Consider the following 25,743-nt stretch of genomic DNA (forward strand, 5'->3'; position numbering starts at 1 on the left):
TTGCCATATACCAACTATATTAGATATTTAGATAATATAATCCTTGATGCATATATAAGCATCGATCTACTTATTGTTCTTGTGGACTTTGCACCTTCTATAAATTGTAAGTACAAAGAATTGCGAATCCCATATGAACCATATACAAAATTAGCTGATATCTTTAGAGCAAGCTGTCTTCTTTCAAGAACTACCTTTTCTATTCCTATAGCTATACTAGATCACATCTTAACTTCCTTTCTCTTTAGTATTAATGTCCTTAGCATGGATGGTACCAATCCTAAAGGCTCCTTAGCAAACATATAAGACTTTTTGTCAGATATTTGCATGGTGAAGCAAGGTTGATTAGAATTCCTTTTAATAAATATTGAGTAGCATGTATTATGACTTATCATAACAGAAGGATACAAACTTGAGAAGTCAAGTAAAGAACACCATTTATAGAGTTCAAGATTAGGATTTGATATTATAGCTCCTTCGTACTCAAACTCTTCAAGTAGGGATTTTGTCTTGTCAAATATGAAGGGAATGCAAAGCAGTACTATGATGTACTCTTCGAATGCATAGAGTTGAACATATCAAAAGCTCTTATGTCTCTTGATGTATGTGCAGTAGGAGAATATGAAGTAGATGTTACGTGTGCTCTCATGTGCCAGAGCAAAGAAGTAGATGTTGTACTAAGTTGTGACTACGATAGTTTGTTATTTGGATGTCTCTACCTAATAAAGGATATCGATATGATAGAAGGATATGTAGATGTTATAATGCTACAAAGTATATATAATCATTTCAACATAGACCACTCTCAAGTAATAGACACATGCATTTTAATGGGTATAGACTATAATAAAAGAATCAACAAGGTAGGACCTAAGATAGCTCTTGCTAAGATACAGAATCACAAAAAACTATAGAAGACCAAATACTATAATAAAGAAGAACTCAACATGAATAAACTAAGACAAATATATAACTATATATATTCAAAGAAAAAAGTAAGATGGTTCTCGATTAAAGCTAATGAAGAGCTTGATATATTAGAAGATTCGATTAGAATATTGTAACCTTCACATCAAAAATATATATATATATATATATATATATATATATATATTTTAGTAAGAGTTAATTCCTACCATAGCTAAGCCTTTAATAGTACTAGCGAACTCCTTCACAAAAGACCTCTGTCCTAACAATTGTAGGATTTGATCGATAGGATTAGATATATGGGTTTTAATGTAGTATAAATAGTCCATCTCAAGATTATGAGGCAATACCAAGTGAAGTGGACACATTTTGTATCCTTTTTGTGTTACTATTGCTAACATTAATGGTATGTGGTTTATTTTGACACTACTTCTTTCAATTCTATCTTTTAAAGATTCGACTTATTTTTATTACAAAAGTTTTTTATGTACATCTTATCTATTTAAACAAACTAAAGATTTCTTATAGATTTGTCACATATTGATGATAAAGTTGCCATTCAATAAGTTAGAATTGAAGGATATATTACAGAAATCTTTCTTAACTTAATATTCTTGTCAAGTTAAGTTATGTAAGTATTTAAAAAAGTATATTGTTCTTTATTTACTTAAAGTTGGTGGTTTAGCCATTTAATAAATCTTGATACTTTCCATATGCATTAACACTCTTTGATTCTTTTATGATAGAATAAGAGATCCTTAACTTATGTTGTGATTTCTTTTTTTTTTCTTAAAGTATTTTTTATATTTTTTTTATCATTATTTGATTGTTTATTTGATAATGATGTATAGTACTCAATCTATTGTATATGAAAATATTTATTTACACAAAAGTCATATTTTATTAAATATATGTAATTTTAAACTTTTTAATATATTAATTTTATTTCTAATAATAAAATTGTGATTAAAAAATTCTAAATGTCTCAATAGAAAATCAACAAACTTTTGAAACTATTATATTTTTTAAATTTATTTTATTTGATAAAATTTTGGAATAGTTAAAATTTTATTTAATATGAGGATTCTTTTAAATTTTTAATTGTGATTTTATACTTACAAATTTATAAACAAAAAATTAATAAATAAATAAAAAATAATGTATACATAAATAGATTTGTATATGTTTAGTTTTATTATGGTAGTTATAATAGAGATGAAAAATTAAGTATCAATATTTTATAGAATATTTAGACAAAACATCATAATATTTCAGTATTTTTTGATTTAATCATAAGCTGGAGAAAAATCAAAAGATTGAGATAAAAACTCTAAAATCCAAATAATAATGTGTCTAAAGTATATGTCTCATAAATACTAAAAATTAAAATTTAAAAGAAAAAATTATCTTGTTTTAATTTAAAACAATGCCATGCAATAATATTTCTAATTTTTACTTTTAAAAGCATCAAATTTGATAGTTTTATAATTTTAATCTTAAATTGTTCATCATAATATTAATCTTCATATAATAAAATTATATTTTTAGGTAATACAAACTTTCTGATAATTAAAATTTTATGAAATAATTAATAAAAATATGTTAATTTATATAGTTGGTTAATTAAGTTATTTATGAGATCAAAATATAATTTTAAAGAGATTTTAAAGGTGAGAATTGAATTAAGTTTTTTAATTGGTATTTAGAATTACAAAAAATGAGTATAAATAATATATATATTTATTTTTATTATTTTTGTTTTTAACTTAATATCTATGAATAATAATAAGATTACAATTAATACTTCTTAAGTATATCTTAGAGATAAATTATAAATTTATTTCCAAAATAAAATTATGAATTTTATTTCTATTTCTATTCTATTCACAATTTATACTAATTACAAGAATTTGACGTATTTTTGTCAACATGTATCCTAAACTACCTTTGTGATTTTTGGAGTATATCTTTGTTATAATATTAATTTTTTATTTTGCATTATTCTTATATTCAACAAATCTTATTTAATGTTTTTTTCTGAACACTTAAAACTTACAACAAAAGAAAGACACATAATATAAAATTAATATTTTATTAACTTTTGAAACTAAAGTTATTACATCTGAAAGCTATAAACTAATCAACTATAAAACTTTTTATAAATTTATTTTAAAGAAATTATTTTTGATTTTCTAAGATATTTATTAATTTTAAAAGACTCAATTTAATTATATATCCTTTAAATACAACACAATATTCCAACATCATAAAATTTTACATATAATGTAAAATACTCAATGTCAAAAAGAGAGAAAAAATATCCAAAAATTTGTACAATCTTATGATGTGGTTCTTCATGAAAGCTTCTTTAATATAGACCACGTAATGTTTTTAAACTATTGCCAACTTTAAAAACAATCATGGTCATCTCTTTCAATGCATTCAATGACAAATCTACCAAATTATGGTTTTTAAATATCTAATTTGTAATGGTAGATTACCTAAACCAAACTATATATTTTTTAAAGTTATTCAAAAGTAATATATATATAATTCAACAAAAACATATTCTTCTTTGATTACTTATCTTCATTTTATTAACTTCTATATTTTATTATTTTTATTTTCACTTCATAAAATATCTTAATAAAAGAAATTCTAAATTTTTTTAAACTATATTCTTCAAAAATTAGAAATTACGAATCTTTAGTTTGTAATTTTTGAAATCTATAGAATTGCTAGACTTGAGAACTAAATGTTAAGGCAATATTTTCATAAAATCATTAATTAAAAATAAGAAATTAAGATAAATATTTTATTACTAATATTTTTAAAAATCTAAAAATAAATTATAGAATTTTGAAGTAAGATAGGAATAAAAATTAAAATGAAATTTAAAATAAAAAACACTGATAAGATTCAGATTAATCTTACTATTGCTTCTAAATATATTAGATAATAAAATTTATATTTTATAACCTCATAAAGTCCACAAGATTTGTGGAATAAATGTGTAAGTTGTAAAATACTTGTGTATTGACACTTAGGGTCTAAAAATAATTTTAAAGAAGTTGCTACATCCATATAAAAACTCTATCAATACTCATAGATATAACCTATGTTTAAGGAGCTTCTACTCTAATTTTTGAGAAAAATAATATCTACATAATACTTTTTTTACTAGTTTTACTTTACGTTATTTACTAGAATATTATAAATCTAAATGTGAACTGCTTTTTAATTCATAAACTATTAAAAAATATTATTATTTTTCAACATTAATTAATTTTATATTATTAATTTTAAAATTCAATTCAATATTTTAATAATTAGGATATAATTATTATAATTATAAAAAACTAAGTATATTTTTTAATTATTTATTTACTAGTATTCAAATTTATTTTATTTTATTTTATTTTTTAAATCAATTATTTTGAAGTTCTTGTGAAAGTGTCTTATTTTTTTGAAAGTAAATTTTATATGTGTTTGTTTACTTTAAAAGTTAGATTAATAGTATCTCAACTTTATAGTTGTTGTTGTTGTTGTTGTTTTTTTTTTTTTTTTTTTTTATAAATATAATATTTTTGCTAATTACTGGTGACATTTAAAAATTAGTTTTTAATTTTATAATTCCTTTTTATTATTATCACATTCAAAAATATTAAAATTTACTTATTTTAAAAATAAAACCAAAACACTAAAACATCAAGGTTTATGAACATGAATTTTATATGCATAGATAGCATTCACCTGTTTCTGTATGCTATCAATGTAATTTATATTACTTTGCATGCTTTATATTTATTTAGTTTTAATTTCTTTATTTATAAAAGGTATTTGTGTGATCCTATTTTGAATTTTTTAAAAGTTGATTAATTATTGTAATATATATTCTTACAGAAGAATAATTTGCTTCAATGCATTACTTTGAAGCACAGATCTTGAATGATAGTAGATTGTAATTGTTTATTATTACTTCTACACATAATATACGTGTTCATAATAACCATCAAATTATTTCTTTCTTTATTTAACATGTATGTATGTATGTATGTATGTATGTATGTATGTATATACTCTAAAATTTTATAATTTCATTATAACTAGCTAGCTTGCTTAAGGATTAAAAATGAATTTCCATTCATGTTTCACATTCTTAATCAGTATTTATCTAATTCAAGGTCTATACTATGCTTATTGGAGTTGTTGACACCACGTAATTAACCACTACCAAAGCTCTTGATTGCATCAAACGATTTTAAAATGATTCCAATAGAATTGCAATAGCAAACCCACACTTGTTTTTATATACGTCTCTAACTATGCATTTGTTAGAATTAAATTAAAATTTAAACGGGGGGGGGGGGGTGCAAGGTAAGGGAACGTGAGAACGGGGAGTGCGAATGTCATCATCATCATGGTCATCAAGGTGGGGTAGTGATACACCCATCCATCCACTCATCCATCCATTAATTCATCTTCAAGTTCATCCATAATTTCATCCATTAGCTCATTCATCTATATTGGCCATGGAGCTCGTCCTCCTCCTCCTTCATGCAGCTCCGTCTCTTCTTCTGATTCTGGTTCTGCTGCTGCTGCTTATTCTTCTTCTCGTGTGCAACTCCACGGCTTCGTCGTCTTCTTCGTCTCATCCTGCTCCTCCTCCTCATACCTCCCTCCCGCCATAGCCAGCCTCCTCCCCCCTGCCGTCCTGACTCTTCCTCCTCTTCCTCCTCTTTCTCCTCCTTCTCCCACTCATTCTTCTTTTTTAGTCTTCCTGTCAATCCAATTGTTGCGTCTCCACTGCCCTTCTTCTACTTCTTCTGTTTTCCTCTGTTTTTTTCCTCACTTCCCTTCCTCTTTCCCAGTTTTACTTGGTTGTATTCTAATGCCGTTCTTTACGTGAGAATCGGACTATTGATTCGGTCGTTTTGAATTTCCACGTTTCCTTTCGAATACTGCGATAATTCTGTCTGAGGACTGGGGATGGAGTTGGACAGCGGGTGATTTATTTTCGTTTTTTTTTCTTCTTCTTGTGTTTGTAGTTGTTTTTTCCAGAGGGGTTTTTTTGTCGGGAGTTCGTTGCGCACGATGGACTGTTGGGAGGATAGAATTTTTGCAGCGGGGATCGTAATTTAGGGTTTTAGGTTGTGGGAATGGATTGGGTGTAGAGATTGTGTAAGAGAGTTAGTTGAGAGTCTATGTCGAGGGGAGAGGAAGAAAGAAGCAGATTCGGCGACGAGAAGAGTGGGTGTTAATTAGGGTAAGGGAGGGAGAGGCATTTAGCAGCCATGGGGAAGAATCAGGCGTACAAGGCAATGCAGCGGGCCAAAATGGGGACAAGTACTGCTGCCGGCGGTCCGGGCGAGGAGATTGATGATGGCATGGTGTGTATTCTTCCACCCTCGACTCTGATTATTGTTCTAGCAGTGGGTGATTTCTGGGTCGGGTTATGAACTGTGGCACCGTTCCATGATAGGCAGTCGGGTTGGAAACTATGCATGTGGAATCTACTGTTAGGAGCGTACTCCATGGGCGAGAAACACGTATTTATGTTCAATGTAGAGGTATCAGACTGCTCATTCGGTAGCCTTTTGTATCCTTCAGCTAGTGATGGAGCAGAATTTCGACTTCCGTATGATGGACTTTCGTAAAAGGGAGTTTTCAGAAACCTCATGGAAAATTGCCACTTAGTAGAAAACGGTTATCATGGGTTGCCAACTTCTTGGATTTTAGAGTCTTGAGAAAGGAATCAAAATTCTACATGCAAGCAAATGTACGTAGTCTACATCATTGGTTACCAGAACACCGGATTGGTGTCCTACAATTTTAAGAGATTCTTCTCTCAAATGAAAGAAGTCGTTGTTTTGGATATGTGAGAATTTTGTCACTCCGAAAAGGCTCAACTACCGTCTAATGACATATTACTGGGCCCGGCGAAATGTTGTTTAGGGTGGCTTGGACAGTGTACTCATAGGATCACGTTTAGTTGTGTTCAATTCTGTGCAATTAGTGCTCTCAAAGTCTGCTGTTTATGTGTCAATTCATACCTCCAAAGTGAACATGATAACTTGGATTAATACTCCAATCGAGCGTCGTGGCCATTTTCAATGCTGATGGTACGGGCACCTCCTTTTTCAATCGGAGAATTTATCTGTTACCTATTGAGCGACTAGCATGCCAACGCTCTGCTGCAAATAGTCTTGGCAGGTGCACGTCGTCATGAAAAATAGAGGGAGTTAGTATGAGCAGACATATTTTGTCTTTGGATCGCCAACTTGGCTGAATCATATTGCTGTGTGTGTGTGTGTGTGTGTTTTTTTTTTTTAATCCTTGATTGTTATTCTTTTTAGAGCAGGTAGTCATTTGTCTTCGGTACTCTTAACTTTTCAATGCTTATAGGCTTTTGTTCTCTCCAGCTTTTGAAATGTATTTCCGTGGTCTATGAAATTTTACCATAGCGGCAGTTACAGAGTTGACCTGTCACAAGATTTGGTTCTATTTTTGAGAGTCCGAGGTTTAAAAGAAATGAGAAAGGTATCAGCTATGGTATTTTCTGGAGAGCTACTGACAAAGGGAGACGCAGATGGACGGATCTTTCCATTCACCAGAGTGGCATGCTGCACGTTTGGCATCTCTTCAAACTTCACACACGGTTACCTGGGAAGAGTGGAAGCAGAAACAGAAGGTACTTCTCGTTATCATTTAGTTCCTATCCAGAGAGTTGATGTAGATTGGAGAAATATGATGTTTATTATCTGTTGGGCAGCGAATCCTAGTTATTGTAGATTCATTTCACCGCCTTTAAAAGCAAGCTGGCAGTGGAAGGAGGTGCTGAAAACTGGGATTTCGATGTTGTAGGAGGAAGCTAGGAGACAAGAAGAACTTGAAGATGACGAGGCTAAATTAATGAGAGAATATCGAGCACAATTGGATGCTGAGCGAGCGAAGAAGCTGGCAAGAGGATCAAATCATGCTACCTTGCGAGATAAAGGTTTAAAAAAGAGTAAGTTAATGGAATTCACCCCTTCAAAAGTTTCGGTGGTTTTAGAGATTTTACTTATGGTTATGATTGAGCTTGGTTTGTGTAAAATCTGTTTGTATCGCTGCTGCGTATTACCAGGCAATACAACGAAGTGTGGTCCCCATTTACAAGACATCAGCTGGTAGATTCTACGTGCATTGCTTGAAGCTCCAAATACAAATTTTGAATTCGTAAATTACTCTGCATGTTCCAGGCAAGAAGGATAAAGACAGAGACAAGCTTAAAGTTGCCAAGAAAAGAAAGGTATGTTTGCTAGCTTTTATGAAGAAGACGAGCATCGATTTTTATTCCGACAACACTCACAAGCTTTAAAATTTAGAGTCAATACTTGTTTTCATCAACGTGTTACCTTCTGTATTGTCAGAGGTCTTCTTCAAAGAGACGTCGTGGTAGAAGCGACTCTGAGTCTGAAACAGATAGTTCTAGCAGTGAGGACGATCGGCGGAAAGACAGAGATCGACGGAAAAGCAGAAAAGATAGGAAGGACAGGAAGGAGAGGCACAAGTCACGAAGAAGACGATCTGAGAGTACTTTAGATAGTAGAAGCAATAGCGAAGGTGAGGATGGTGGGCCACTACCTCTTTCCTCATTTTTCGACAAGAATGTCAAAGAAGTATAATTGGTTTGAGCATTTACTAAACATGTTTTTGTATTCTGAAGAACGATCTTGCTCTCAATAAAGTTTTAAAACATCAGCATACTTCTGATTTGAGGTCTAGGTCTGGGTTCTTGAGATGCATGGAGGGTTCCGATTTCTTGTTAGGTCAGTTTCAGAGGTTTGTGGGTCATGTATTTCTGTATTTGGAATCATTTCGTAATTTCGAGTGGCAATAATCACATTAGTATTTGGTAGACGGATAAACAGAGACAATTCCTGCTTATTTTTGACATAGTTCCTCAAGACCATGTGATATATGATGTATCTAAAAGAGCGACTTGGGAGGGAATACCCCTAAATACCTTGTCTTGTGTGCAAGCCACCCAAGGTCATTCAATTCACTTAACGGAAAATGTGGTGAGTGAGCAACTTTTTTTGATAATCCTCATCCTGGCAAAAGCTAGCGATGGTATGCAGCCTAATATGACACCTCTTAAAATGGCTGAAGCCTCGTATATTGGAGAGTGGCTCTATTATCTATGAATTCTGAGTCACCTCATGAAAGTTGCTCAATAATAACGCTTCTCCTTGCTTGAGACGGTTTCATATAAGGAATATCCACACAATCATCCTTATTATGTTTGAAGCAGGTGCTGTTTGACTCTGGAGGAACTGCAGAGGAGCTCATGTCAACGTTATCAATGGAGACTCTATTTACACCCACCTGTAATCAAAGGCACGTGCAAACTTATGCTGTAGATTAAATGGTTGCCATGGCTGGCATGAATTTGTGACTTCTCTAAGCAGATTAGACCAGCACTGGATTCCCATGCACTGTAGGTACAAACATACTAAGGAAGACTAAACATTGGTCCTCACTTTTCAATGTGCTAATTCCAATGCCCCTAATCAAGGCAAGATTTGCTCGGCGCTTTCTATCATTTGTTAGAATTTGATATCAGTATTTCGGAAAGTAAGATAATATATTCTTAGGGATTAAAATAAAACTAAACATACTCAGAATACATACTAATAACCTCTCTTAGCTCTGCTTTAGAGTGTATATCATTTCTCTACGTTATCCATTTTTTCAGAGTATACAAGATCTTAACAACATGATGTGCTACTACAAAAGCAAGCTCCTGCAATAGGACCTGATTGTGGATTGCAATACTAATATCATCTACTGCATGTTTGTCCATGACAGATTCTTAAAAGATGTGAATATCTTTAATCTAAAGATTATAAATTGTAAAAAGTTAAAAACATAAATATGTTTTTGGCTGTAACAACATAACAAAGAAATTTAGAATGTAAGTTTCTTGTCAAAATAATTTCCTAGATCTTAAAAAGTTAGTTATAATAAATTTTAGAACAGTAAATCCATTTTCTTTATATGTAATTGTGGAAACATTATCATAAAATAGTAATACAAGGTTAAGATTACAATCTAGTAGTTTTTTATTGTTATTTATTAAGGCTTATATAAAAACACATGCAAAAATATTTATTGACATTGATCCATCAATTTTACCAAATACTAATAATTTAAATTAAAATTCACATTATATTATATATTTTATTTTTCATATATAAAATATAAAATATAAAATTTGAACAAAATCTAAAAACTATTCACAAATTTAATTTTTTTTTACAATGGACTGTAAAGTTTTTTTTAATCTAAATTAAAAGATAATTCAGTTTCTACAATAGAAATATTCGACTAAAAAATTAAATAAAATTTATCAATAAACCATGATAATTACTTTTTATAGCATTAATCAAAAACTTGAAAGTCTAGTCATCTTTTAAGAACCAAATTCTTACTATTAAAAAATCAAAATTAGAATTAAAATTTTAAATTACACGTAATTAAAAATTAAAATTATTTGAGAATTCAAATAATTATATGAATAAATAAATAACCTGATATACATTACTTATTTCAAAACGATTACATTGACATATAAATTATTCTATGAATTTACATTTTATTTGAATTTTAAATTAAAATTATCCATTGGATTTGATTTTTGATATAGAAATAAAATTGATGCATAAAATAAAACATTGATTGAGTTGACTTAATTTTACACTATTTTCTAAAGCAAAACTGTATTAAAAACATATCAGTTATGAAAAATAAATATGTAAAATAAATATATAAAACGGAATAAAAGTCGCCACTTTAAAATTCATACTGGCTAAATTCTAAGTTTTTTTAAAATAAAGTATTTATTATATAAAAAAATAATGGATTTGAAGTAAATTAAATGGTTATTACATTACAGTGCAGTTTGTGCACCAAAAATCATTGACATGATATGATAAAATATGTAGTTTCTTTATAGATATAATACTAATGAAAAATCAAAATTAAATATATATTTTTTGATAAAAATAATTTAATATCATCAATTGAATTATAAATAACATTTATACATATATATTTAATCATAAGTAACAATTATACATATATATTTAATCATGGTCAATGTCTTAAAACTAATTGATGATTCTTACCAGACATATAGAAGGTTGTGAAGGATAAATTATTTTTAAATATTTTCTAATTTGGCATGAATGTTTAAATGCATTTTATGATAAAAATGTATCATTATACTTTTTTTTTTAAAAATACATCTCTATAAACGTAACATTATACTTTTTATTTATTACATTTTTTAAAATAAAATCTTCTCTATCATTTGTGAGCAGTTGTGTTATCATCCCATTTTGTTTAGTTTAGTTCAGTTTCTTTTTTTTTTTTTTTTTTTTTTTTTTGAATTCAAGACAATTTGTTTTTTAAAATTATTAGGTAAATAAAATAAAATAAAATAAATAATAATCTATGATTTGAATACGTAATCCTTTATGTAAATCATATATGATTTACATATATGATTTTCCAACACTCTTATTTATCTATGTTAAAAAGCTAATTTTATAATTGACATTAGACTAATCAGTAATTGTATATAAAATTATGTTCAGATGATTTTGATTTTGATTTTGAGTTTTTTTTTTTTTTTTTTTTTTTTTTTTTTCTGTTTTATCATTTTCTTTCTAATATTAGTAAATATGAAAATTTTCTAGCAAATGACACATGCATTTTTTTTCAAGAATTTCGTATGATTTATTGTGGTGTAAGTTGTATACAGATTTACATATTTTTTGCAAATAGATTTGTTTTTATAAGCATGTTAATATATGGTTTCCTACAACCCTCCCTCTTTTTCTTCACTTAATCAATAACCAAGTTACCAAATAGATTAGAGAATTATATAGTAGAAGAAAATAATAATAATAATAATAATAATAATAAATATCTGAATAATAGTTTATTGAAATAGAATTTAATTTTTAAAAGAATTATCATAGCAAGATCATTTTTAATTCAAGGAAAGCATAAAAAAGAAATAATAATGTACAAGTAATAACTTTTAAAAACGACATTAAAATCAATGAGTGCATTATTAAAAATGCCATCTATATTTATAATAAATCAAACAAGAAAAAGATAATTTTTGTTTTTTAAAAGCTTCATGTTTAACTTTTTTTAAAAGAATAAATATCAAACTTACCACTTTCAAGCATGAGGAGTCCAATAAGAATATATAATACTTAAAACATGTCTATATATATGTATATGAATGTTGCCCTCTTTCATAATGAGGTAAAGAATAATGGATAATCACAAGGGTACATCATAAAAAGCAATAAATTCTATCCATAATCATAAACCACTTTATATATATATATATATATATATATACATATATCTCTAATTTATTTATATTATTCCAAAGCACTCTCATGAGTCCCATCCGGAGAATAATGAATGAAATGCCCACACTCTTCATTTACTTGGCCATCAATAGTTGAGTATCACATCGTTCAAAGCCCATGAGAGAAGTTGCTCACCAACCCACAACTACACTGATAACTCAAAGATGGAGACCACGTGGAGTCCGCTTGGCAGCCACCTCAGCCGACCAAACGATCTCACTTGTTTTCGCGGGACAAGGCAGCGAATGTGCTGAGGTGGAAGCGGTTTTGGCGCTAGGGCCGTGAAAGGGCGGGTATCATCAGCGGACACGAAGAGCCGTGCTCCCTCCCGCCAGCGCGAGCTGGAGGTGCGAGCTCTATGGAGATCGCTGCCAAAATGCAATCACACGAGGCGTCCAACTTCCTAAATCCACGCCGGGTAGCGAATTGCACCTTTGTGGAATAATACCCATAATTTTGATTTGACGTCTGGGTTGGAGACGTGGTCATACGGCAGGACCTTGTCAGGGAACCTTTGGTGAGGATTTGTGCGTCACGGGTTCGTGTATTTTCCTCGTGGTTGGGCTACAATGTGTAGAGCAGACCAAAGTAGAGCAGAGGAGGGTTAGAGTTGGAGTGGTGGTGGTGATGAGCAGGTGATTGGTTGTGCGAGTTCGAGAAGAGCAGGAATTTTTTACTTTTTCCTTTGATATTTGTTGTTTTGCCGCATTGTCTGTTTCTGTTACTGGATTATAGCTTCGCTGATGCCCGTTTGGTGTGTTGGGGTGGAGAGAATTGTAGCGTCATCGAATTGTCTCGTGGGTGTTTGGTGAATGATTCCTGGGAATCTTGTGAAGCGTGTTGAGTTTTGAGCGTTGGGGTGGGAGCTGGGATTTTCCTACTGCTGCCAATTTCGTGTGTATATTTCCAGGGAAGGGCTTGTGATTGAGAAGAGAGTTTTGGAGAGTTTTCGAATTTTGAAAGGAACATTGGGAGACGCTGGCGATGGCGGGCATGGTAGTGCAAACAGCCGCGAGAAAGCTCGGTAAGACGGAGGCGAATTGGGTAGCTGCTGTTGATGAAGGGACAGGGATTACGATTAGCTCTATTCTCTTCGAACGCCGTATACCTGTGACCGATCTCGAAGCAGCTCTTCGCGACGTGCTTGCATTGCATCCCCGTCTTAGGTCTACGATTGAGCAAGCGCACAACGAATTTTTCTTCCAGACGCCAGAGACAGTGAGTGTAAGCCTCTCAGAGATTGTCTGGAGTGCTCAGGGTGAGGAAGAAGGCGATGAGGACAACAGGGCTCAGCAGCTGTGGCATGGGATCACAGAAGACGAGCTAAACATTCCATATCAGAAGTGTCCTGTTCCGGTTTTTGAACCTAAGCTTTACCTCCTTCCTGAATCTCAATCTCTTCTCGTTCTTCGCCTTCACGCCGCAGCCGCCGACATGGCGAGTACTCCCATCATTATCAAGCAGGTTGTCAGCTCTCTGTACAAGAGATCGGGAACCGAGAAAGAGAGTGCAGAAGGCGTGGAGGATAATCTTGAAAAACTCAAGCTCTCAGAACCGCAGGAGGTGCTTCTGCCCTGTATCGAAGATGCTATTCCTTCGGGGCAGGCGAAGAAGCCATTCTGGGCCCACGGTGTGGACGTCGTTGGCTATGGTTTGGTGTCGCGTCGACATGCCTATCTGCCCTTTGATAACCCTGAAGGCCTTCGACAATCCAAGCTCCTTCGCGCGGGTTTGACTGCTGAAGCCACTGATTTGCTACTCAAGGTGTTTTTCTTTCAAATTTCTTCCATATCACCACTCTCCGTAGAGATGCACTTCCATGCTGATCACGTATCACATGTCATGTCCACAACTTTCAGAAGAGGAAAACTGTTGCAGGCATATTCAAGAAATGGATTAGTTTGGAAAAATGCATAAAGCCATGTTTATTTCAGATGCTCGCATTCGAGTAACGTGATAATATTATGCAATGCCATGGTGTCTCAATTTGTAATTTGTGTGCAGGAATGCGAGAAGCGCAGTGTGTCAATTCATGGCGCGATTAACGCTGCAGCGCTCAAGACTGTTACAGCTTACAAGCGGGTGGGACCCAGAGGCGAGCACTACGGAACAACCGTGCTGTTACAATGTCGTAATCGACTGCATCCTGTTCTCCCAGATTCTACCGTTGGTATGCACTTCCAGATTCAGTTTCAAGTTGGTGGGATTTAGTTAGTTTCAAGTTACTGCTGAATGGAAACTTTCTGGGTGAAGTTCAAGATAGAGGAAGGACATACCCTAAAATTTCATTTCCTTATCCTCAAAACCGGTCTTTCTAAATCGTCATTACATAATTTGTTACAATCGAAATTTCTCCGGGTGCCAGGTTTCTACCATGCAGCTCTGATGAGAACTATCCACACCACGGAGCCTGAATCCTTCTGGGATCTTGCAACCCGATGCTCAGAAGACTTCGACACTGCAATAAAAAACCGGAAGCATTTCACAGACATGGGAGATTTGAATGCACTCATGGTTCAGGCTATGCGGTTTCCCAATCTGACTCCCAGCGGAAGCCTCCGCACGTCGGTTCTGTCAACAATGTTTACTCCCGTGGTTGAGGACCTTGGTGAAGAAGCTGCAGCAGTGGGAGTCAAAGACTACCTGTCGTGCTCGTCCACTCACGGCGTGGGGCCTTGTTTGGCCCTCTTCCCCTTCATGCGAGAGTCCGCTCTTCAGTTCTCCTTTGTATTCTCCTCCCCGTTGTATTCGAGGACTTTGATGCAGAGTCTTGTGGATTCAATCATTTTCTACCTCACAGAAAAGTAGCTCTTTAAAGTGAATTCCTCAGCAGCGTTTTAGTTGCAAGGCATTCTTTCTGGAGTGATTATCTCCCAATTCATTACAACACTCCTACAGGTCTATCAGAAATAGCGGTATTTTGAAGTATCCTGAAGGATTTCGCCAAATCGAGTAATTTGTAAAGTAACGACTGCTCATGTATTTGAATGATTTATTCAAACCCTCCAGCGCCAATGATGTGCTTATTACAAGTCAGCTCTCGAGCTACATTCAAACTACGGTTCTACTCATATCCTTTCATTATTGTTATTGTTTTTATCCCACTGCTAGTTAATAACGAGTTATCAAGGTTGTACTCATATCCAACTTATGTCATTGTTTTTATCCTACTCCTAGTTAATACCGTACCTTATAGGAATGCGAAAACTTCAGCAGAGATCATTTCAGAAACTTCAGCTAGTAAGCAGTCCCATAGCTCAAGCGTGAAACTTGAATTCAAGTACCCACACATCTTTCGCTTATGTGATCTAGACGTATTTCACAATTGCGGATAATAGAGCAAGTTTCAATCTGATAAAAGATTCATAACAGTTTTATGGGCTGAGAGTGTCAAGTTCTGAATCTTTTCTGTGTACGAGCTTCTGGTGGGTCTTCTTTGTGGTTCTCTGTGGTGACGATCTACTCGTCTACTATGTAACTCGTTACTTACATACCCAAGGATGAGACTGATAGCTTCTTTCTGATTACATTTTGGGTATTAAGCATAGGAATTAGTAAGCTTGTCGATCGTTAAATTATCTTCAAATCCATAGACATTCAAAACCTCGTGAGGTTGATGCGTCTCATACAGATGACGTGGAACTTGTAGAACACGCATTTTATAGTTTGGAAGTTCAAATGTAACTTCCACGGACACAATCTAGGACCGCGTACACTCCACCCCCCAGTCTGTGAATTTTCAAAGTTGTTAGGACAGTAATAATCTAGTATGGTTGCAAAATATGTTTTCCACTGTCCATGCCATAAATCTCAAAGGGATGTGTAGTGGCCGTAGATAAGTATAAACATTGAAGCAGAGGAGTTTATTTTACTCCAACGCATCCACAATTCAGTTCTAAACAATGATTTTTGGTCACATCCGTGATGAGAGTTCACCAGGCCGTCGCAAAAGCCATGACGCAGTGCCGGGGCAGACCGAGTCTCTGCTCGAATTGGAACATGTGGATCGGATGGAATGCACTTCGGCTGGCTCTCCTCTGGAATAGGGCTCTTTACCCATGTCGATCCAGTGATGGCGAACACGCAAAGAGTGCAAAACCGACTTGCCCACTGATCGAGATTAGGGTTACTCTGTACTGGACGTGAAAGTCACCAGCGAAACATGACAACTTTGGGCCCAGAGCTTCCGGCGTTACCTGGTCCGGTTGTTCTTAGAAACGCCGAGAGTGGTCCAGTTTCGTGAAAAACGGAAGGGCAGTACCCGTCTCCGAATGATGTCATGATATGCATTGCAGTTACTCACAGGTGGAAGGATGCGCTTCACCTCCTCCGTAGCTATCACACAAGCATCGCATGTGCAGGTCTCGGCATCCCCGGACAAATGTCCTACTCAGTTAATTATTTGAATAGCGTATTCGCTCACTGTTGAGGAGTGTATCAATGCAACTTTACATGTACATGCACAGAACAATATTATGTTTGGAGAATCTAGCGCTGCGACCACGTACAAAAACCTGAGGCTCCTCACGTTACACTAACAGTTCTCAATCTGCTAGAATTCGTACTGAATATGAAGAACTGAACTGCTCGGTTAAAAAGACCAAAGACTAACAGTGTGAGGTTGAGTACAGACGAACCGTGGCCTACAAATTAGTTTGCCGTCGTATTTAGTCAAATATGTGCATACTTATCACCTAATCAACCACTTCGATGAATGTTCAATATGTAACAAAAAAAGTCGACAGCCATTCATGAGAGAAAGTTTTCGAAGGACCCGCGACGTCACATTCAGGTAGTAAAAGAATGTGTGTGCCCAATCTGTGATTTCTTCAAATTTGATGATTCTAAGGGTTGGTGGTGTTCATCCTGCAGCTCTTACTTCTCCATGCAATTTCTGAGAGCTGATCTTCACTAGTGCGGGAACACACAAGCTCCATAACCTGAGCAGCATAATGTCAGGAGAATTGAACTCCCGAGCGCACCCACGATATATGATTGTGGGTTTACTTCTAAAGACGTCCACATCTGCAAACCAAATTCATCTTTGAAAACGACAAAAAGAACTCTGAGGTGCTTGATAGGCTCTTACTTGGATCAGTGGAGGTCAAGACGCCAGCTCCACTAAAGGAGCAACTTCCGCCAGCACCCTTATATTTCTGCCAGTAGTTATTAAATGCCCAAGCAGCATGGCTGACAATAGTACTGGGAAGATAGCAACTCGCACTCGGTTGAATGGCCTTGCAAAATTCCACATCTGCGCCGCATGCGAAGTTTAAACCATTCTCCAGAGTGACAGGATCCGAATTCTCATTGCTGATGCACCATGTGCCTGACCCTGTCTGAAGTGGAGAGCTGTTGCTGTTAGGGCTGTATTGACTGTCATAGATCTGGCCCGTAAGGTCTATTGCGTATACAGGAGAGAGATTAGGGTGGAGAAGGCCCCAGTTGCGCTCGGAACTGACTCCAGGCTTCAAATTTTCATTGAAAAGAGCGAAAATGTAGGTTGGGATGAACACTCCGGGCCTGGCCGGAGTGCCGATTTGTGTTGTGGACAGAATTTTGCGCACCAAACGCCGATTGTAATTTGCGGCGTTGTCGATTGTGGCGGCAACTTCAGTTGAGTCGCCAGCAGAAGGCCATCCCGTCTCACCAATTGCGATGCGCAAGCTTGTGAATCCGAGCTTGGTTGCAGCAGCGTACACTGCGTCGAGCTGCGCGTCCATGAGATTGGTGTACGTGAGCCCGCCGTCTACAACGTTGTCCGTGGTGCTGGCGAACATGGCGTAGCTGAGGTTGATGTCGGAGCTGCTGGAGTACGTCAGAAAGGGATATACGTTCACGAACAAGTAGGAGTTTGTTTTGGTAAGGAATGAGAGCAGGGGTCGAACGAAAGACGTGGCAATGTCCGAGCGGAATGTTCCTGCGGAAGGCGGAAACGAGGAGGCCAGTACATCCAGTGCTACGGCGGTGGAAATCCTAATTTGCCCTGACCAGCCGAAGCTCTCAATCGCAGCATGAAGGTTTTGGGTCGCTGGGAGGAGAGACGTCCATGTCGATTGAAAGGTTGTGCCAGTGAAAATTTCGTTTCCAACAAGGATGACTACGATGTTTGCTTCAGGATGATAAGGTGAGATGTGCAGCCGAACCCAAGCAGTTGCTGCGGCGGGGCTTGCACCGACCGCGACAATCTCCTCATTCGGCACTGCCACCACAACCTCCATACCGGTGTTCGCCAGCGCTGTGAGGATGTCTGCATTTGGACTGAATAATTTCACTCTTCCAATTTTCATTGCCTTGATTGCTGCGACTGCATCGGCTGGGCTGGGAAGGTTGTCGCCAAGTGTTCCGTAGTTGATGCCCAAAGTGCGAGACTGTTGAGCGTATCCGTCTGCAGATACAGCTACACGGCAATTGCAAAATTCGTCAGGTCATCGGAATCTTCATACCTTGACGTTTTCTGTAAAATAAACAATACCTTGACTGGTTGTCAAGTGATTCAGCTCACAATATGCAAACTGGTCTCTCAGCTTACTTGGTGCAAGTCAATTAGTTGAGAGTGCCAAATTTATACAATGCGGAAAAGCACAGGAAGCTAATCAATTCAGAATTTGGGAGTTTATATGCATCATACCGTTAAGGGGCGCTTGTCCATGGCATTGGCAAGTAAGCAGCGTGAGGCACAGTGAGAGCAACAATGGCGGCGACATTCTCGAATTGATTCAGTGTCCCAAGTAGTCGGTTCCGGATGCGAGATGCCTCCTCTTCCACCATGTAATACGGTATCGCCTGACAGTTCTGGTACTCAATTTGTACTTCTTTCGTCGAAGGCTGTGATAAAGGATTATCTAAAGCTTTTGAAGAAGCATGCGTTTCCTAGTAATTTGCAGTTTTCAGACAATTTTGGCCCAGAGCAGGAGAGTAGGCTTGCTTCGGTATCAGGAGCACGATTGAAAAGAAGTACAGAGAGGTTTTTCCGTGAATCTCCTTGGAGCTTAGCATAATGGCCTTCTTGACGTACGACCCCAGGTTGCACTTTCCCGAACGGAGACAAACGATCGAACACCTAATGAGCTTAAGGACGAAAAGAGAACTCTCACTGGACACAAATGAGTTAAAACCAGTTGACGACGAGTCTCCGATAGATGACAATCCAAGCAAACCCACGACACTAATCTGAATGGACAATCTGGCGCTAGTTTACTGGGTCAGAAGATGACTGATCTATCCTTTCATGAACAATCAAGACCTCCAGGTGAAATGAAATTCAATTCCTCATTGCTGGGTCGATTTCTCGAAAGCTCTTCACGACATTCTGGGTTTTGAGCTACATGACGAGTTGAGGCCACCAGATTCCAACACGCCGCACATTTTCAATCGACTGGAGGACTGTCCCTTCTTCGAAAGATGATCGGTGTTCTCTGCAGCTAGTGAGAATTGATAGAATTGGGAGTGTCCACGAGTGTACTCAGCAGATGACAACTGGGATCTTTGTATTGTTCGATAGCGTCCCAGCGCTCTCTCACAAGTTCGCCGAAGATCCGGATATTCAACTCGGCTCCAGGGTAGCAACGCGTCTCCTAAGAAAGGTAAACTAATTGATGGAAATGGTTAAAATCACGCCTCGATAGTTAAGTTTTTTTGCGATGAATTTGTCGGACTTTCAAATCACGGAGTTTTTGTAACAAAGGGAAGGGCGCTGTGAGATACTCCACTCCGTAATATTTTGGGGGAAAAAAGTACAGAAAAGCTATTCGAAATGAATTCTCTGGGTAGCTGCATGAGTTTGGATTCTTATCAAGTGATCTCTCTCTCTCTCCATCTCTCTCTATTTCTCTCCATCTAGTACACACGGTCATACATACACACGTGCGCATTCAGAGATAGCTCAAGTTCATTACCGAATTAGCTAACTGTGGATTTAACATCAAGTTTTTCTTGACAACTTCGTCCTATCAGCAGGGCTTGTGTGATTTGCTCTTTTCCTTCCTAAGGAATGCAGTGAAAAGAAGAAATAAAATAATGCAATTTTCTGTGATAAGAACTTCCAGCAGCTGCATTGTTCAAACCAAAACTACTCAATCAACTTCAAACATACCCAATCAAAACTGATCGATCGAAAATCAAACTGTAACTTGGTCCAGATCAGCTGAATCCATAACAACCCACCTACCAACCAACCAATCAATCAATCAGGTAATATACCATTAGCTCCGTCAACAAGGCTCATAAACATCACTCAAAGACCAATCCAACACGATCAACGACCTGTTGGATATAATAAAGAGCAACCCTACTTTAGTAAGGTCGACTCTAAGTTACAACGTAGACTCAAATTAGAAAAAGAGGATTGCAGTACTCGACAGCATGGAAGAGGTTGAACCGTGAGTTAAGCTGATGACAAAATTAGAAGTAACCGCATGCGATGAAGTGAAAATTTCTGTATGTATAGAGTTCAGCAAGGATGTTAAACGGGACGATCTTCAATAGAAATTTTCTTTACGATCATCTACTGTCACACTTGCAAACAGCTTTGGAACAGTGGTTGCAACTGCACAGAAACTTCCAACACACAACACGGCGAAGACACCCACCTGACTTCGGTATCGAAACCCCGATCCTCGCAATCGGAGGGTACCAAGGCTTTCGTAGAGATCACATTTTTGGTGAGAACGAACTGTGCGAGTACGACGAGTTCATGGTGGGGAGCATGACGACAATGGTGACTATGAGGAGCCGATTTCACGTGGGGACCGTCAGGCCGTTCACATGAATCGACAAACTTAGCGTGTTCTAGGCGCTTTCGAATACCGACCCGTGGATCACAACCTGTTAATGTGTGTGTGTGTGGGTGTAAGTTTTCTTTACCGTCGTTTCAAGCCAGCTTTGCTGCACTCACATGCTGGACCTGATGGCTTCTCAGATGCGGAACCACATCGGCAAATCAGTGAGGGTCGGAGCAACAGAAACTCATCTTTTTTCTTTTTCTTATATCACAAGGCAGAGAGTAGTAGTGTAGCTTTTGGGTCAACCCCAGCAAATGTTGTTCTGGTCGCTGCTATACCAGGCAACAATGCTCGCGGCGAAGGGGGAAGCTTAGAAACCCCCCGAGGAACAAATAATTCACACTCGCACTCACACTACGACACTCTGTGTGACCGAGTCTGCGGATTTGTACGTTAATACACTCACACAATCAGACTTCATACCCTGCCGACGACGATGACGAGAACGACGACGACGACGATGGCAACAACTGTGTTGCCGAAGCGACATTTCGGTAAGTTATTGTCGAAAAACGAGGCAGGTGACGATGACGATTCAATTGATTTTGTCATGTGGGCATTAAAACATATATATAGATATATATATATATATATATATATATTTGTGAATACGATCCATATCTCATGACATCAAGATATAGTTAGAATCTACTATATATTAAGAAGTTATTCATCAATGGCAATTTAAGTATTGAAATTAAGATGGCACAATGAATGTGTGACATGTATGTAGTCAAAGTTTTGCTTGAATTGTTTAAAATTAATGTTTTTTTTAACAGTAAAAGAATGCACTGACATTGTGTAATCTTTTTTTGATGATATTGAAAATGTAGGTAGGGTTTGATTTTAGAATGTAAACTTATGTGCATCAAGTGTTGCCACCACATTTTTTTGCACAAAAATTACAAGAGCAATCTAAAAACAGCATTCCGAATGAATAACCTAAGATATTTGTAGCAATGAAAAATACGTTTCTGAGATTGTAGGAATGTATTTGAAGATGTAGGGATACTAGTAACAACTATTCCGAATTTAAAAGTAAAACAAAAAGTGTGTTTTATTATTTTCTGTAATTTTTCTAAATTAAAAATAAATAGTGATGTTTTATACATATATTTATTTTAACTATTTTAAATTGTAACCTAATAAAACATAGCATCACAAAAAATTTAAAATCAAGAAATCATATTATTGAAAACATTGTACTTTTAATTTTATTTAAGCATTAACTAAAAACTTAAATTTAACAACAACAATCTTATACAATAAAAATAAACAAAAATATTCATCATAAAAATATTTTTTATATAATTTTAAATTTTTCATAGGAAGCCTCTTGTTGAATAAAAAAATCAAGTTGCAGAGTTGTAAAACTTTAACAATCTTAAATTTACAAAATTTATAGATTAAAAATAAATACATAATAAAAAATATCTAAAAATACTTTCAATTAAATATAAAATACTAATTTTAATAATGATAAATAATAATAACAAATAACCAATATATATATATATATATATATATATATGAAAGATGCAAGACAATAAACCAAGAGATTAAAAAGTATAAGATTAGATTAGACATTAGACTAGATACAAGATTAGAAACAAAATAGTATTAACATACTTCTTGTTGCTTCTTCATTTATCTTGTGTCAAGTAGATCCTATGAAAGGCTTCAAAGGAGTTTCTAAGAAAAACATATCTTTGATGTCTAAAGAATGTTTTATGGAAACTTCTAAAAGACTATAAAAGATCTTATATACCTTTATTTTTTTAATATTTTATTCCTAAAATCAAAAATAAAATTTTATAAAAGGTTTGAGTAATTTAAATTATACCAATATACTATGAATTTTCCATTAAGTTGATAGAGAATTTCATGTAAAATTTACTAATTTAGATGATCAAAACTTTAAAATAATTATTACATTTAAAATTTTTTTTTTGATATATTTGTATGGAAAAAGAAAAAAGAAAATCTGAACTAAATTAAATATTTCAAAATTATCATCAATGTTAGCTTATGTGGCATATAAGCTTTATACAAATACATATACCTAAACAATTGGTAGGTAGACATCCTCCTATTATTGTGTAAATACATCTCTTTTATTGCATAAACATCTTTCTTTACAAGTAATTTGTAAGTTTAAGCAACAAAAATAAAATAGCTACGATGTTTAAACTTACAACTTACTTGTAACTTTTTGCTTGAACTTAGAAGTATTTAAACTTACAAATGTAAAACTTACAAATTTATTATGGAAATTTCAAGCAACAAAAATAGAATAGCTAAGAAGACATAAAATACATACATACATACCCTAGAAATTCTCTTAAAACAAAAGCTAATTACATTGTCTTGGTCTACATATATAAGAATTTAACCATGTATGTATGTATGTATGTATGTATGTATACATGTATTTTATAGGTCTTGTTAACAATTATGTTATTGTGGCTTGAAACTTCTATAATAAATCTATAAGCATATATTACTTCTTTTTTTTTTTTTTTTTTAATTAAATGTCTACACAGTAAAAAGTGTCCATCTTGCAATTTTCTATAACCATTGTCTGAATTATATTTAAAACAAGTAGTTTAAGTTATTATATATATATATATATGTGTGTGTGTGTGTGTGTATGTGTGTGTATGTATGTATGTATGTGTTTATTTATTTATTTGTATATATATTTATAAGAAAAAATTATAACTATGAACAATTTATATGCATGTATCAACAAACTAAAAACCAAGTAGGTTTTAAAGACCAAATACAATACAAACAAACTAGTGAAATGTTAAAAGAAATAGGTAATATGTATATAACAATGATGATAATACAAAATCATATAAAAAAATATTATAAAAATAAAAAAAATATTATCTGATGTATAAATTTGTTCGACTAGCTGAAGGCAATGTCTAAAATGACTAACAGCCATTGATTTAGAACTTCATTTTAGTAAAATTGGAACTCAAAAGTTTTGATAAGCAGAATTAAAAAAATGATAAATGATGATATTTAGTCACAAAATCTCAAAGGAAGATTCAATCATGTGTTGCAAAACTGTACAAGTTTTTGGGTTGTCAAATAACACAATAATTTAATATTAATTTAAGACACTTCTCACCTTTTTCTCATTTTTCCTTTTCCCTTCTTCTATTGTTTTACCTTGTTTTACTTACCCACTTCTAAATGCAAGTAAAGCAGATGCATTTGGCTTTTGATCTTAAGCAATACTTCAAGTTCATCAAGTATTGCTAGTGAACAATCTACTTTATTGAACCAAAAGCTTCATCTTGATAGGTTTCATCCACCAGTCATGAGTGGGCAGAAAGAACAATATGTAAATAAATAGATAAAACTTTACATAAACAAATAAATAAACTTTTCAAAAGGGCAGAGTAGAAAAACCAGACGCATGAGACAGTGTGAAACCATCCCAGCAACCAACCAATTTGTAGTCTACTGGAAATCATTTGTTTGGTTTTGTGAAAATTGGTAAAAGGCTATTTCAGTGCATTAGGTCTAAGTATGCAAAAAACAAGTTGCCTTTTTTGCAAATATAAAGAGATAAAGTAACAAAGAATGATTATATATTCATCAAATTGAAGTTTGTTGTCAATCATGGGTTTGTGTATCCAAGCCTTGCTGTCTTTTGACATGAAGAATACATACACTCAAAACATATGCCATGTTTAATGATCCTACATTAAATATGGCATACTTTTTGAGTGTATTGTTGTGATTTGATGTCTCTTACTTAAATATGTATAATATCATACTGTGCAAAATGATTTTTCGGATTAACATTTTTAACGTGCACGGAGTTAAGTGTGAGTTATGAGTTTTTTGGAAAATATATATATATATATATATATATATATATATATTTATTCAAAATATGAATAGAAAAAAATCATTTCTATAAGTCTAAGCACTTTTTTCTTACACAGCATTATTAATGATGTTCTCTAAATTTGCAATAGGCCCATCTATTGGTTTTCACAATAACTTGAGAAGTGACAAGTTTTATTATAGATAACCATTAACATGAGAGATCTTTATTTTTGATGTTTGTTTATCTTGTTGGAATCAAAATACAAGTTGATATATGTATATATGAATATGAGTTGATATAAATATACATACTTATAATTTTAGAAAAAAAATGATTTGGTCATTTTCATAACTTCTCATTTTGTATTTCCTCTAAAAAATCAAAAATCAAAAATCAAAAAAAAAAAAAAAAAAAAAAAAAAAAAAAATCTTCACCAACTAAGAGACCTTTGTGAGGCTTTTACACCATGATTTTTCCAAGTGAACTTCTAAACACAGAGACCACCTTAATCATTTGTCTAAGATTGAATATTTTTGTATGGGCTTAACAAGATCAAAACCAATAAAAATAGGAAAAAATCACAAGATCTTGCGTTGCTCTGTCAGACATTGGATATATTGTGCGTGAAACAGCCAGTTGATACCAATGTTGATACCAAACTGCATTGAAAACTGGTTGTTAGTGTCATTCCATACGTCTCGCTGACAGATGACCGGAAATTCCTGCAGAGTTGTCGGTACTA

At 34.4% G+C, this 25,743-nt stretch overlaps 3 protein-coding genes across 11 annotated transcripts; 2 read left to right on the plus strand and 1 right to left on the minus strand.

Annotated features, from left to right (window-relative positions):
- Positions 1-5,476: 5,476 nt before the first annotated feature.
- LOC112280709 (uncharacterized) lies at positions 5,477-10,154 on the plus strand. Of its 6 annotated transcripts, XR_016502129.1 has the most exons (7): positions 5,488-6,317; positions 7,517-7,618; positions 7,792-7,936; positions 8,169-8,218; positions 8,340-8,532; positions 9,224-9,487; positions 9,781-10,131. XR_016502129.1 is itself a non-coding variant. In XM_090248851.1 (6 exons), the coding sequence occupies exons 3-6, from the start codon at positions 7,840-7,842 to the stop codon at positions 9,114-9,116; spliced, it is 588 nt and encodes a 195-aa protein (XP_090104977.1). In that variant the 5' UTR covers positions 5,477-6,317; positions 7,542-7,618; positions 7,792-7,839; the 3' UTR covers positions 9,117-9,168. The 6 variants fall into 6 exon arrangements, 5 of the variants coding, with proteins under 5 accessions (XP_090104977.1, XP_090104976.1, XP_073388493.1 ...); XM_090248851.1 differs by lacking the exons at positions 9,224-9,487; positions 9,781-10,131 and adding an exon at positions 8,869-9,168 and having other exon boundaries at positions 5,477-6,317; positions 7,542-7,618; XM_090248850.1 differs by lacking the exons at positions 9,224-9,487; positions 9,781-10,131 and adding an exon at positions 8,869-9,136 and having other exon boundaries at positions 5,481-6,317.
- A 2,578-nt stretch (positions 10,155-12,732) lies between these two features.
- On the plus strand, positions 12,733-15,424 carry LOC112280177 (uncharacterized). The gene is made up of 3 exons (XM_024515343.3): positions 12,733-14,129; positions 14,370-14,535; positions 14,731-15,424. The coding sequence occupies exons 1-3, from the start codon at positions 13,350-13,352 to the stop codon at positions 15,171-15,173; spliced, it is 1,389 nt and encodes a 462-aa protein (XP_024371111.1). The 5' UTR covers positions 12,733-13,349; the 3' UTR covers positions 15,174-15,424.
- A 492-nt stretch (positions 15,425-15,916) lies between these two features.
- Positions 15,917-20,952, minus strand: LOC112280176 (putative glucan endo-1,3-beta-glucosidase A6). 4 transcript variants are annotated; one of them, XM_024515342.3, is made up of 3 exons: positions 18,997-20,944; positions 17,455-18,765; positions 15,917-17,305 (listed from the first exon to the last, which is right to left on the minus strand). In XM_024515342.3, the coding sequence occupies exons 1-3, from the start codon at positions 19,070-19,072 to the stop codon at positions 17,277-17,279; spliced, it is 1,416 nt and encodes a 471-aa protein (XP_024371110.1). In that variant the 5' UTR covers positions 19,073-20,944; the 3' UTR covers positions 15,917-17,276. The 4 variants fall into 4 exon arrangements, with proteins under 4 accessions (XP_024371110.1, XP_024371108.1, XP_024371107.1 ...); XM_024515340.3 differs by having other exon boundaries at positions 15,917-18,753; positions 18,997-20,952; XM_024515339.3 differs by having other exon boundaries at positions 15,917-18,765; positions 18,997-20,949.
- Between the last annotated feature and the right edge of the window lie 4,791 nt (positions 20,953-25,743).

This window comes from Physcomitrium patens, chromosome 3 (assembly GCF_059467195.1).
Source record: "Physcomitrium patens ecotype Gransden chromosome 3, ASM5946719v1, whole genome shotgun sequence".
NCBI lineage: Eukaryota > Viridiplantae > Streptophyta > Bryopsida > Funariales > Funariaceae > Physcomitrium > Physcomitrium patens.